Source organism: Apteryx rowi, unplaced genomic scaffold (assembly GCF_003343035.1).
Source record: "Apteryx rowi isolate R43461 unplaced genomic scaffold, aptRow1 scaffold_39, whole genome shotgun sequence".
NCBI lineage: Eukaryota > Metazoa > Chordata > Aves > Apterygiformes > Apterygidae > Apteryx > Apteryx rowi.
In genome coordinates this window covers 4066677-4078895 of record NW_020450418.1, presented here as the reverse complement: position 1 = coordinate 4078895, position 12219 = coordinate 4066677, and the positions used below count along the sequence as shown (strand labels likewise).

General features: G+C 44.3%; 1 protein-coding gene across 6 annotated transcripts in view; it reads left to right on the top strand.

Annotated features, from left to right (window-relative positions):
• Positions 1–12219, top strand: part of NFIA (nuclear factor I A) — a 247455-nt gene that overhangs the window by 162202 nt on the left and 73034 nt on the right. For all 6 annotated transcript variants that reach the window (XM_026074471.1, XM_026074470.1, XM_026074472.1 and 3 more), the window contains exon 4: positions 6192–6266. In XM_026074471.1, coding sequence (XP_025930256.1) covers positions 6192–6266 — 75 coding nt within the window. The remainder of the gene's footprint in view (positions 1–6191; positions 6267–12219) is intronic.

The following is a 12219-nucleotide window of genomic DNA, read 5'->3' as shown; positions in this document are numbered from 1 at the left end:
GAAATAACAAGCCAAAACAGAAGTGGGAGCATTCGTCAGGCAAAGAGAGATTTCTGTATCAACATTAATGTATAATACCTTGCTTAAACGCTTCTATAAAGAGTCCATGAATTAAAAATGTGGTATAATTTACCATTAAAGGTTTATCCTGTACAAATCTGAGGAACGCATTTCGTACAAAGGAAAAGAAAATGAGGCCACTGCGACAGCTCTGGGGGTCTATAGTTGGGGTCTGCAGGTAAATGCAGATTTCATTACAGATACGCGTAATGTTAAGGGAGCCTGTGGCCTGCATACGGATCCCTTGTGCTATCTCCTTACTTGACTTAACTGGAGAAGACATTCACTTGGATAGAGTACTGCAGGCTGGGTAGATATTGCAGCCTGGGATAAATAGTCCCTTCAATCGCTACATTTGAAAAAAAAATGAAGGCAGCATATTTCCTCATTTAATGTAAATTGGATTTAGGTTTGGCAGATTCCTGTGCAGGAAGCTTGGAAAGTTTGTCACTGCGGATGTATTTCCAAAGTGGGAGAGTGACCAAATACCGTTGGGAGAACTCCAGCGCTGGTGCCCCGGGAGCCGTTAGCCTGGGGGAGCGGGAAGCCCCGGGCTGCTCCCAGCCTTGGGGCGCTTCTCCCGGTCGCCCCGCAGGAAAAGCGGGATGCGCCTCGCTCCCCGCGTGTGCGGCGGCGCGCGACCGCCGTGCCAGCCTGCCCGCAGGAGCCGAGGCTTGCGTCTTCCTCCGTGCTCGCCCGGGCCCGGTTACCACATCCATGCGCAGGGATGTGGTTTTTGGAAGGCAACGCAGTCCCTGGGGCTGCAATGGTTGGGTCAGCCCAGGCTTAATGAACTCCTCTTCCAATTAAGCAGAGCATAAATTACAAAGGTCTTGGTTGAAGCACGCGTATTCTGTCTTTTTCTTTTTTCTGGAGAATGCACATTCGGACTAACTCTGTCGCTCCCACACTCCTAATGCCGCGCAGCCATGGAAAAACTCATCTTCAGGGGGTCCTCAGGGTGATCCGGGTTCCCCCCGGTAACCTCCTCCCTCTCCAGGCCTGCATGTGCTCGGTGATACGGACATTAATTTCCTAATCAATATTATTGCTCCACATTGTTTGTGAAGCATGGGATTATCTAGATAGAGGATAAAACCAAGAGGAATCAAGCTGCACTTTGAGTAAAGAGGGCTTTTGTTTTTAATCAGGCATTTGGTTAAGATAATAAGCTTGAGACCCTAATTGATTATTACTATTTTAAGATTTTAAGATGGCTATGTATAGTGAGGTGCTGGACATGAAAAAGGCTTTAGAAATGGTCTCAGGGCTAGTCTTGCGGACCTGTCGTGTCCTTTCAAAATACTGTAAAAAAATGAAAGTCTCCCAAAAAGCTGTTCTCTAAAGCTTAATACATTGTCATTCAGACTGTAGTGGAAGAGAAATAACTGGATTTGGACTTTTTCATCTTCAAAGGATTAACTCTTCCCCATTATTATTTAAGTTTGAATTTCAGGAAACCAATTGTGTCTCTGTTTAGAAAATACCTCATATATTTATGCTGCCATCTAACTATTTTATAAGAAAAATAATCATGTTGGATTACATAAGTAAACCTGCTAATTAAATAACAATAATACCTTGAGCACCCTGAAAACATCTTCTGATATTCAATTAAGGAACAATAACCCAATGAACTTTAACCTATAGACCATATTCAGACTTTCTACATAAAAGTAATTGCATCAGTCATGATTTTCTCAAGCTACAACACAAGCTCTTGATTGGTAGATCAACATCTGAGACTCCTTTTTCAGCATTAATTGGGAAAGCAGACAATACTCTCCCTGTAAACTAGATTTTAGGACGAAGGTTAGTTGCCTTTGTACACGTTTACTCATTGAAATAGGAATGTTTGCCTAATAATTCAAAACAAATGGCATTAGACAAGAAGCCCTAATCCTGATTTCTCCTCTGCCAGAGTAAATTAGGAGGAAATCAGGAGAAATTCTATTTGGTCAGTGTAGAAAGACTTGCTTAAAACTTCCGTGAGATCAGAATTAGGCTCCAGAAATTCAAGGCTTTTTTTCTTGCTTCTTCTTTACTGGCATCAAGAAGAAGAATATGTAATTTGCGTTATGAAATTTCTCCGCAATTAAAGCAGTCATCAAGTTATGGCAAGATGTTTTTCATGCGGTACTTGTTATGAGAGCATTGTATATCGTTTCTACACTACACCAAATGCGTGATGGGGTAATGGTATATCATTTATTAGTTAGCATCCTCATGTGCTTCATTCAATTTGGGCTTATTAGCCTCCTTTTTCCCCTTGGGGGAAAAAATGTTCATCCTTATGAGTCCAGCTCAAGTGAGGCCTTGTGTAATGACATAACTCTTAAGGACTTAGCTGGACTTAGATTTGGGTTGAAAGCAATGATTCAGCAAAACATATAAGTACCTGCTTAAACCTTCTCAGCCCATCTCTGTTTGGCAGAGCAAATAAGCATGTGCTTTAGACAAGCATGTGATTAAAATTAAGCATGTGCTCCAACTGCTTTGCTGAGTCAGGGCCTGCCTCGGTATCCAGGTGTCTTAATTTATGCCCAGAATTTCAGTGAATGAGCTTTGTTAGTTTTTATAAAGTAAGAATTCTCTAATCCTCATTTTGAACACCTGCTTTACTACCAAAATGTGACGATAGCATGAAACTGTAGAGATAACCGGATTGCATCCAGCAATTTCAATGTCCTATCTTTGGGATATTTAACAAAAGTATCACAGTGCACCTATTTCAGTAAAGTGCTGTATGAAAAGTAAATCTTGCAAGCTTTCAAGATGTTTAATCATCTTTTCAGTAAAGGATCTCTTTACTGCTAACATCTGCATATGTAATTGCTTAACTTTACCTATTTTTTTCTCATTCAGAATTAAGCGGAACAGCCAAATTGATACAATTTTTGCATTCTGGCCTTTGTTAATAGGCACAAAATGTTTGCTTTTACATCTTTTGTCAATCACGCTACTTCCCAGGCATTCTTCTTTTACTTCTTTGGTTTCTTTATCCAGTTTCTGCCATTTTCTTGTTGCATTATTATCACTGTTTGGAAGCAAAAACTACAGTCTTAGGCCCTAATTGTGCAATCTGAGCCATACAGGCAAATCTAAACTTTTATGGAGTTCCACTGAACTGAGAATTGGCATAGCAGCCACACGGGGAAATGAGTTCAGCCCACACCTCCTAGCCAAGGGCATCCCTTCTGTGAGTATCAAGATGTTATTAATGATTGGCAAGATTAGTCCCTGATTTCCTAATGTTTCTAAGCAAATAACAAAATGGCGAATTGTGAAATTTGCCTTTCATTTGTGAAATGTTTATTTTCACTAAAGAAAGATGAAAATCTAATCGCTCTCGTTGTGTGCTGTTGTTTAATGATTACTGTTACATGATCACACATACAAAATGTTCCTACATAAATAAGTGGACGTTTCAGGCACACCCGGCAAAATACAATTTTATGAGTAATCAAGTTAGCAGGCCCAAGCTTAGCTTAACCAAGTTCCCTCATGCGCTCTGGGACCCCGCGAGCTAGAATGCATTGAAACCTGTGCTATTGCATTTTTGTTGCTCGTTACCTGTGTTTGCTCGATTAAGGTAGCGTGGTTAGCCATACTACAACCGTGTTTTTGTTGTATGATTACAAAGGGCTCCAGACTTTCCCTTAAAGAGTCAGCCAAATGTTTTACCTTAACTGTGGTTTGTTTTTTACTTACGCATTTAAGTTTCACCTTCAGTCTTAGTGTGATGGGAACCTGTTTGAGCAATGCAGGTGGAAGTGGACACCAGAGCAGAGCCAATATGGTGCGCTGTGAAAAAACAACACGTGACAGATGGTCATAGTATTGCTGAATGCACTTCTGGAAGTTGCTCAGATACGATCGGGATGAGCACAGTATGAGAATTTATATAGCATAGACTGGCTTCCCCACAAAGGGCTCAAAACTGCAGAGCATTAAGCATCCTGGCCCTGATCCAGCAAGGCACTTAAGCATATGCTTAATTTTAGGCACATGAGTGGTTTCAGTGAAGACCTAAGAGAATTATTTTTAATTCACAGATCATTTAATTCAATAGGCAGGTCTGCTGCAGCATATGAAAAGTAGATCTTCATATTAAAAATACTTGGGAAATTGTCGGTGAACAAACATTGTGTATGGCCAACAACCATTTCTAAAAAGCGGAATGGCGTAGTCATCACCTTTATTACGGTGAAATACAAAACATACCAGGCAAAACCATTTGCAATTATCTGAGAGCTATTTCTAAGTTGAAAATAAGGGAAAATAAAGACTTGTAAGAACATTTTTTCATTTGAAGTAGAGAAAAATTTATTCTCTTGATGTAAATAAAAACCTTGTTTGCAGATTGAAGAATTTGTTTGTGTTGAATTTCAGCATCAATTTCAATATTTTATAGTACATTTATCTACAGCTGGAGCATGACAGATTTGTGTATATTTATATGTTTGTGTACATAATACATATGTATACACACATACACAAGGATGCCCAAAGATATACATATACACAATTTGAAAACTCATCATTATTGCTGAAGTATAAAAACATGCCTGATGCAGAAACTTGACTCGAGTCTGTTAGCTTAGCAACCGCGTTCATCTGGCACCAGAGGATCTTCCCAGGAACGGCGAAGTTCCTCTGTGCGGGAAGGAGAATTGCTGCGGCCTTGGCTGGAGACGAGCCGCTGACCTCTCTCCGGCCCTCGCCCGGACCTTTCTCCCACACGTCCTTTCTTCTTTCTTTCTCTCTTTCTTCTGCAACGCGCCCGTCTGTAGTTCTGAACGCGAGATGCACTTGTTTCACTTTGCACGCTGCGAGCGGAAATAGCAACGGGATACGTTTCTTTCGAAACAGCCCCAAAAGAAAAGCAAGAGAACAAACGCGCGGCTCGCATTAGCCGTACGGCTCGGTTCGCTTGGGGAAGGTGCTCGGGCCCTGCCAGGGTGAGCGTGGGCTGTGAGAGGCTGCGCTGACGGCGGGGAGATGGTGCCGAATCTGGCAGCTACCTGCAGAGCCGATGGTGCCCCCACGAACCGTTCGGTACCGTATGCGTGCGGTCAGTGACTCTAAGCAGGACATCCCTCAAAGGTACGCCACTTATCCTGCGGACGAGTGGGACTTTGCAGTTCTTTGAGTAATCTCTTTACCCTGGGATTTCTCCTTTGACCCTGGTTTCGAAAGCAGGAGGTCGGTCTGGCCTGCTCACTGCAGACCTCCAACCGAAGCCCGGCGATGTCCGACGTCCCGCGTGAACCGCCGTAGCCCGCCCCGCGCTCTGCTCCGGGGTTGCAGCCTGAAAGCTGCTCCTTTTGTAATTGATCATACCCGTGAAAATTAAATGAACATTTGGTGGTAGACATGTTTTCAGAGAAGAAGGAAAATACTGTTATGTAAAGTGTAATAACATTTTGATACGGAGCGTAGAGGCATTGCTTGCACAAAGGAGGCGGGCATGGGAGCTACGCCCTGCATCCTAAAGACATTCCAGAGCTCAAATTCAGTACTTTCCTTACGCAGAGATTTATTTTTCTTTTCCAAAGCTTGTTTTAAATGTTAGATATTTTTTTTCTATGGGAAAGGAATTCATTTTAAAGTAGTTTTTTTTTAACCAGCTGCTATTTTAAGATTTCCCTAGTGTAACCTTAGAAAATGAAGAGTACATCTTTAAATCTTGTTTTGTTTGAATGAATGGGTAGATAATCCTGATCAGATGTTTCTTTAGAGAATAATGTTTAAAACGATTATGGAACTTAGCTGTCCTGTGTGTTTCCTAGGTACAGTATTTTCATTTCAATTGTGAAGTCATTAGGGGTCATCCAAGGTAACCGTTTATTAAAATAGTCCTCTTTTGTTTCAGATTTCCTGTTGAGATGCTTTAACATGTAAAAATCTCCCTGCTGATGTGTCATGTTAGCTTTCCTAACCTCTAGATAGAAACCACAAAGCAGCCTACATAGCTGTATGACTAGTTACCCACCTACATAAACAATAATTAGTGCTAAGTGGGAAATTAGATGTCACATTTTAAATCTAAATGAAACTAAAGTATTTGAGAATACTGTCATTACATGCTTAAAGCTAATCGCAGTTCTCTCACTCTGTTTGTTTTGTAGGACATTTGGGCTTCCAGGACAGTTTTGTCACATCAGGTGTTTTCAGTGTGACTGAGCTAGTAAGAGTCTCACAAAGTAAGTATCATTTTGTGTTTGGTTTATGTGGTTTCTGCAATCCCGAGTTTTTTTCTTTGATTCTGATCATGCCCCTTCCCCAATTCAGAAACAATGTCTTGAAAATTGAGTGTCTCTTCTCCCTGCTTCCCTCCAATGGACAGTGTTTATTTGCCACATCTGTTAACGTGGAAGAAAAATAGTATAATATTTAAAAAAAAAGTTATAATCCTGCAAACTTGCATGTGGAAGTGGATAAGCCAGTGTGGTACTCAGCTGAAAATGGGCAGACTCTGTGTAAGTGCAGCAATATGCCTGTACAGATCAGCTTGCAGGTGGATCCCTTGCAGGGTCCAAGGGCTGTATTTCAGCCAGACCTCTAGAAATGACACCACGTGTGCACATGAGGTAGGAATTCTTCTTATGCCAGTTTTGTGCATCGCGTTCCTCCATGCCAATGCATACATGGGTTTGCACACCTGCAAACTGATGAACTTGTAAATTATGCCAGCAGCTCTACCAACTTCAGCTCTGATAATCTCCCTTACTCAAAGGCACAGCTTTGCAAGGCCTGCAGTTTCCCTCAACTGTACGGAATTCTGTCTTTCAGAAGGATTTGGTTTTTGACCTTTAAAGAATGCTAATGCCCCCAGCATGAATGACACACTGCAGCATGATCATTACAGGCTTGTCAATACTCACTAACAACAGTGAATTAAGAGCACCTGTCACCACCCTGTTCCATTGATCAAAGGTGCATTGATTGTGTTTTGCTATGACATAATCCAGATAGCCCAAGGAGAGAGTATGGGCAGGTTCTTGTAGAGAGACTACTGCTAAACTAGGGCCTTAGGACTAGTCCTTGGTGGAGCTTTTCTGCAGCTAGTGTAGAGCTATGCAGTAACATTACGTTCTCACTAATTAGCGCTGCTATGGTTAAATCACTCAACTACACTTCCCTTTAAACCCTTAGGGCGTGCGCCCAGGACTGTTTAGTACAGCCAGTGACAAAAAGGGCTCTGCTCCTAGAAGGATGAATATTTGTATGTTGGCTCCGCGCATCCAGTTTAAGTCCTTCTGGGGGTGGTACTTAACTGGCACAGCCCCAGCAGAGAATGTGTTTTTGAGTCTCAGTACAGAGTTTCTATAAGGTTTTTTCTGTTTCGTCTTTCACAAAGACTTGCACATCTGTCAAACTAGTAAACTAGCTTTCTATTGAAAAATAGGATGCCCACAAGAAAAGCACAGTGTGGGAGATACGTGGTCGTCAGACACACATGCGCAGGGGAGTGAGACAGAGAGAGAACAAGTCTGAGGCAGACATTGCTCCCCAGCTGAAAACTGGTGGGAGTTTTGCTAGAAGAGCAAAGTCAAGAGGACTTAGAAGTCGAGAGGAGCTGCTGAGCGCTCGGCACATTCAAAAATCAGTTCACTTGCTGAGGTGCTTAAAAAGGGACTTTGACAACTAACTCACTTTACCGTAGTACACTAACTCGCTGCATACCTCCAGCCATGTTGGACAAAACCAGATTTCCGTCTCTCTCGGAACATCCCCGTCTTATGTCACTTTATTTCAGTGTGAGACCGTAAGGCTTTTGAAGCCCGAAGGGCTCTCCCTCCCCCTCTGTAAGGCATCCCACTTTACCACAATCTTATCTTCGCTGTCGGAGCACTACACATCAGAGCTGCCTCTGGACTCTGTCAGCCATGCTTCATGCGAGCACAGCACAGGGCTGCTAGAAATACCCGGGTTCATGACTTACAGCCTTCGCAGCCTTCCTGCGAGCGTGGCATTGACCTCAGGAGCATCACGTCTCGTGCTTATTAATTTCCCATGATATTTTATTGTAACAAAACAAAAAYGTCGTCTACCAAAAATCCTAGCATTCAACCCGTTTTGCAAACGCGCTGTGCGCTGCGTATGAGGCGATCCCTCTGCTCGCCGTTGGAATGCGCCGCCTCTCAGGAGCAGGGCAGCTGCACACAGAAAGAGCAGGACAGGCATTACCTCCATCGGGAATAAGCAAGGAGATGTTGGTAGGCAAAATGAAAAGATTCAGCTTTTATCTTTTCCAGCCAAAGGGGTGTGCACTCTTTTTCATGGGCTCTTTAATAATCCTGGGAGGTCAAGACCTCAGTTTTATATCCTGTCCGCAAGCCAGCACCTCCACCAAAAATAGTGTCCCCAAAGCATGTCGGGATATCACTTCAGAACTGACTCAGAGGGAAGAGTGCCAGCGACTGAATTAGCTACGCTACTCTTGATAGCACCCTGGATTTTCCTTGGAGATGCCCCAGACGTGTACTGACCAGCCATAACCTTGTTTACTCTGTGAGGCCTGAGAAGTCCACAGCCTGACATGGTGTGGCTACCCAGTCGGATATGTTAGCATAGAGTCTACCAACAAATTCCCAGTGAAGTCAGTATGAATTTGCATACTAATATTCAAAGAATTATTTAGCATAACAGAGCAACAGATTAATTGCTGCATACTTGCCTAAATTGCTGTGTAAGGTTTCTTTTAAAGAGCACCCTTTTCCATATAACCCTTGCTGGGTTGTTTAGGTATACTTGTGACTTGATTTGAGGCCAGTCCATGGGTTGCTTTGGTGCTGGGGAGCTCAGCTTAAGAACAGCCATCATCCAGCATCACCAGCAGTTATCAGCAGTCTGCAGCTTGAGTAATCAAAGTGTCCTCAGTCCAGTCTCTTGTTTTCCTTTCTAACAAGCCACTGCATCTTTAAAGGCAGTCAAGGCTAGGGAAGCAACAAACTTGCCTGTCCATAGTGGGCCTCGTGTTTAGTCTCCTGTGTCTTTCTGAGTGTGCTCTGTGTTTGCTTTACAAAGAGGTCATCTTTGTGTATGCCCACTGTCATTCTTTCCATGCTTGATTTCGATAATATGATGATAGAACTATGTGATTTCCCACAATTTTAACTGGCTTTGGTTAGCTGCTGTTATCTAAAATTAATCTTATTAGATATTGTTGGTAGTAATTATGTGCCAGCTTTATTTAGTTAACTTCTCAGAGGTCCACATGACAAGGAGTCTCAAGTAATAGGCAGTTGTCTCAGTCATGCAAATTTGGGGAATGAATTAATCAAGCAAAAGGTCATCTATTACCATTATCTATCTTATCCATCAGTGCCAATCATCACAGTTTCTGTGAGCTATTGAACAAGTCTAGGCTGTTCTGGTAACAGAAACCTGCTTTCTTCAGTCCCATAGCTGTGGATTTTCTTTCAAAACGCTACCCAGCTTCTGAATGTTGCAGAGCCTACTAAAATAGAGAAAGTAGATCATAAATGTTCATCTGAAAAATAGATAGTTCACTCTTCACCCAGTCTGACGTGGATATTGCAGATCATGTTGCCAATTCTCTTACATTATGAGCAGGCAAAGGATGTGCGCTGCTTTCCCAGTGGTGTCCGTTCACCCCAGGTACAGAGCAGACCCCTTTGGATAATGGAGATTTCATTCTTCCATGTGTAGAGGGGTCTGGGCTGAGAAAAAAGGCTCAGAAGCAGGACTGGGGAGATGTATATTGATATGGCTGGTCAAGCCTGAAGCTACTTTTTAACTACTCCCTAAAGAAGCTCTTTGCTCTATGGTGAAAGCAGTGTGAAAGCAATGTATTTCCAGTGTGTGTTAGGGCTGGTGAGAACTTCAGAGGGTCTTGGATCCTGTAGGTCCATTGGAGATGCACAGGTTTTGTGAACTGAACAGCCAGATGTTGACCGAGCAAAACCTTCTCCCTGTCCAGCCTTGTTAGGAAAATATTGCACTCACTGTGTGCAGCCACCTCCATGGCACTGGAGACTACTGACTGCAAGAGGTGCCAGCAGGCAGGAGGCTGCGGTGACTTGCTCACTGCCATTAGCACGCAGTCCTGTTACATGAGAGCCCTCACTTGGCAGAGACGGGGAGGCAGTGGCCGGCCGGAGCCGAGAGAGCGGCAGGGAGAACGTTATTCCCCCGTTAGCTTCGAGTCTGCGCCGTGTACTCTTGCGTAGAGAGCTGCTGGGAAGATCTCCTCTCTTGGAGGACCTTCAAGCAGCCGGATAAACTGTGCTGCCCAGGATGTGAAGAAAGATTTAGGATTTATGAACATTTGCTAGAGCCAAATCAAACATACTTGTTTTGTGCTGTTATTTGTCAAAGTGACATCATTCTTCGTACTGATAAACAAGGGGATTCTGCCTGCACCCTGGACTGAAAATGCCACCCTTGAGGATGTTGTTAGCTATTGGAGGGAGCAGCTGTGCGGAGCAAGTGGGGTGATTTTTAATCCCTTTAATGATCCAGTGAAACCACAAGCACACAAGCCTACCTGCACTTGCATACCAGATTTCTGTACTTATACAGAAATGGCTGGGCTAATTGCCTTTAAAATGGTTAAGCTATTTCCACAGATAACAGGTGATTTTGTGGCAAAGGCATTTTGAAAAGCTGGTGATCCTGCAACAGCCCGGATGCTGGATACGCCGGATGTCGGACTTGCAGGCGGTCTCTCTCTGCGGTTAGCGGGCGCTTTAGCAGTGCTTGAGCATTTACTGCACGCGGCTGCCAGCGTGCCTTAGCCCAGCCGCGCGGAGCCGTGCTGCCGGGCTGCCGTGCTGGCGGACGTGGTCCTTGCTGCTGCTTGCGGCAGTGGAGCAAGATCAGCTGCAGAAGGAGGAGAKGACGTGGGGCGTTCAGTGCGGAGGGTTAAAACCAGCCCCAGGTCGGCTGAAGGCAGGGAGCCGAAGCCGGGAGAAAGACGGACAAATGCTGGAAGTGAAAGTAAGCGCCGCCGCTCCGAGCGGGGCGCGTGGACGCGACGGAGGAAGCGCAGCTTCCTCGTGCCTCTTGACGAAGCGGCCAGCTACACTCCAACCAACATCGCAGCAAAGCCCTCCGAGCCCCACCGCGGGCTGGACGCCTGCTGCAGCGGGATTCCCGCRCCAGGGCCGCTCCGGCAAGGCGCGTCGGAGCTGCCGGCTCTGCCCCGACCGGACCGGGCTGCGGCTGCAGGGTGCCGGGGCCAAGGGAGCCCAGCCAGGGCGCTGCCGCCCCGCAGACGTCCCCGGTGCACAGCGCGCGTGTGAAGGCCGGTATATGGTGCAACAGCTTTCCCTAAGCAGCAGCAGCAGCCTGGACGTTTTCTGCTATACTAAGCACTACAGAAGTGAAGGCAGTTCAAGTCAGCAGCATGAAAATTGACATTTAAAAAGACGCTCTGTATTCCTTAGCAAAGCTCTGCTATCCAAAACACACTGGGCTGGGGTACGAGAGGAAGAAAAAAAAAAGATTATAATAAAAAATAGACTGCAGGCATAGAATGAACAGTTGCCGTGACCTTGCCTTTTGTATGCCATTACACAATTCAATGGCAGTCCACTCAAACCTTGCTCTCGATCAATATCCTATTAAAGCAGCACAAAAAGTCTCTATAAACTTAGTGGTTAGCTATGTTTATAAATGGAACTCAGCATAATTAGATGGTCAATAGCAGGCTGTACTTGTAATTTTAAAATGAACATCACACATTTCATATCTGTGGTATTCGGCAGAACCTCTCTGAATCCGACGGTACGGCATGCAGGAGACAAAGGCCGGGCAAAAAACCCGGATCCCCTTTCCTGCCGGCACCAGCAACGCGCCGCGTTTCCCTTTGTTTGTGAAGTCACAACACAGGAAAAAGTTTATTAGTCAAATGTCATGTTTCTCCCATTTAACCTTAAACACATTATCGCTTCGCTGCAGCGTTACACATGTAATGATCTTAGTCATACCCCAGTCCCTTTGTAAAAATAAATACATAAAAATGGAAAAAAAAAGAGGCGCTAAGTGTTAGCATGACTAAAAGAGAGTGCCGTAGTCCAAGGATGACAAATGCCAGCCTGGCTCGTTTTATTTAGCGGGTTTCCTGCGCTCTAATTCAATAATTTTTTCAAAATAAATATTCCCACTGAGTTAAGTCAGAGGGGTTTT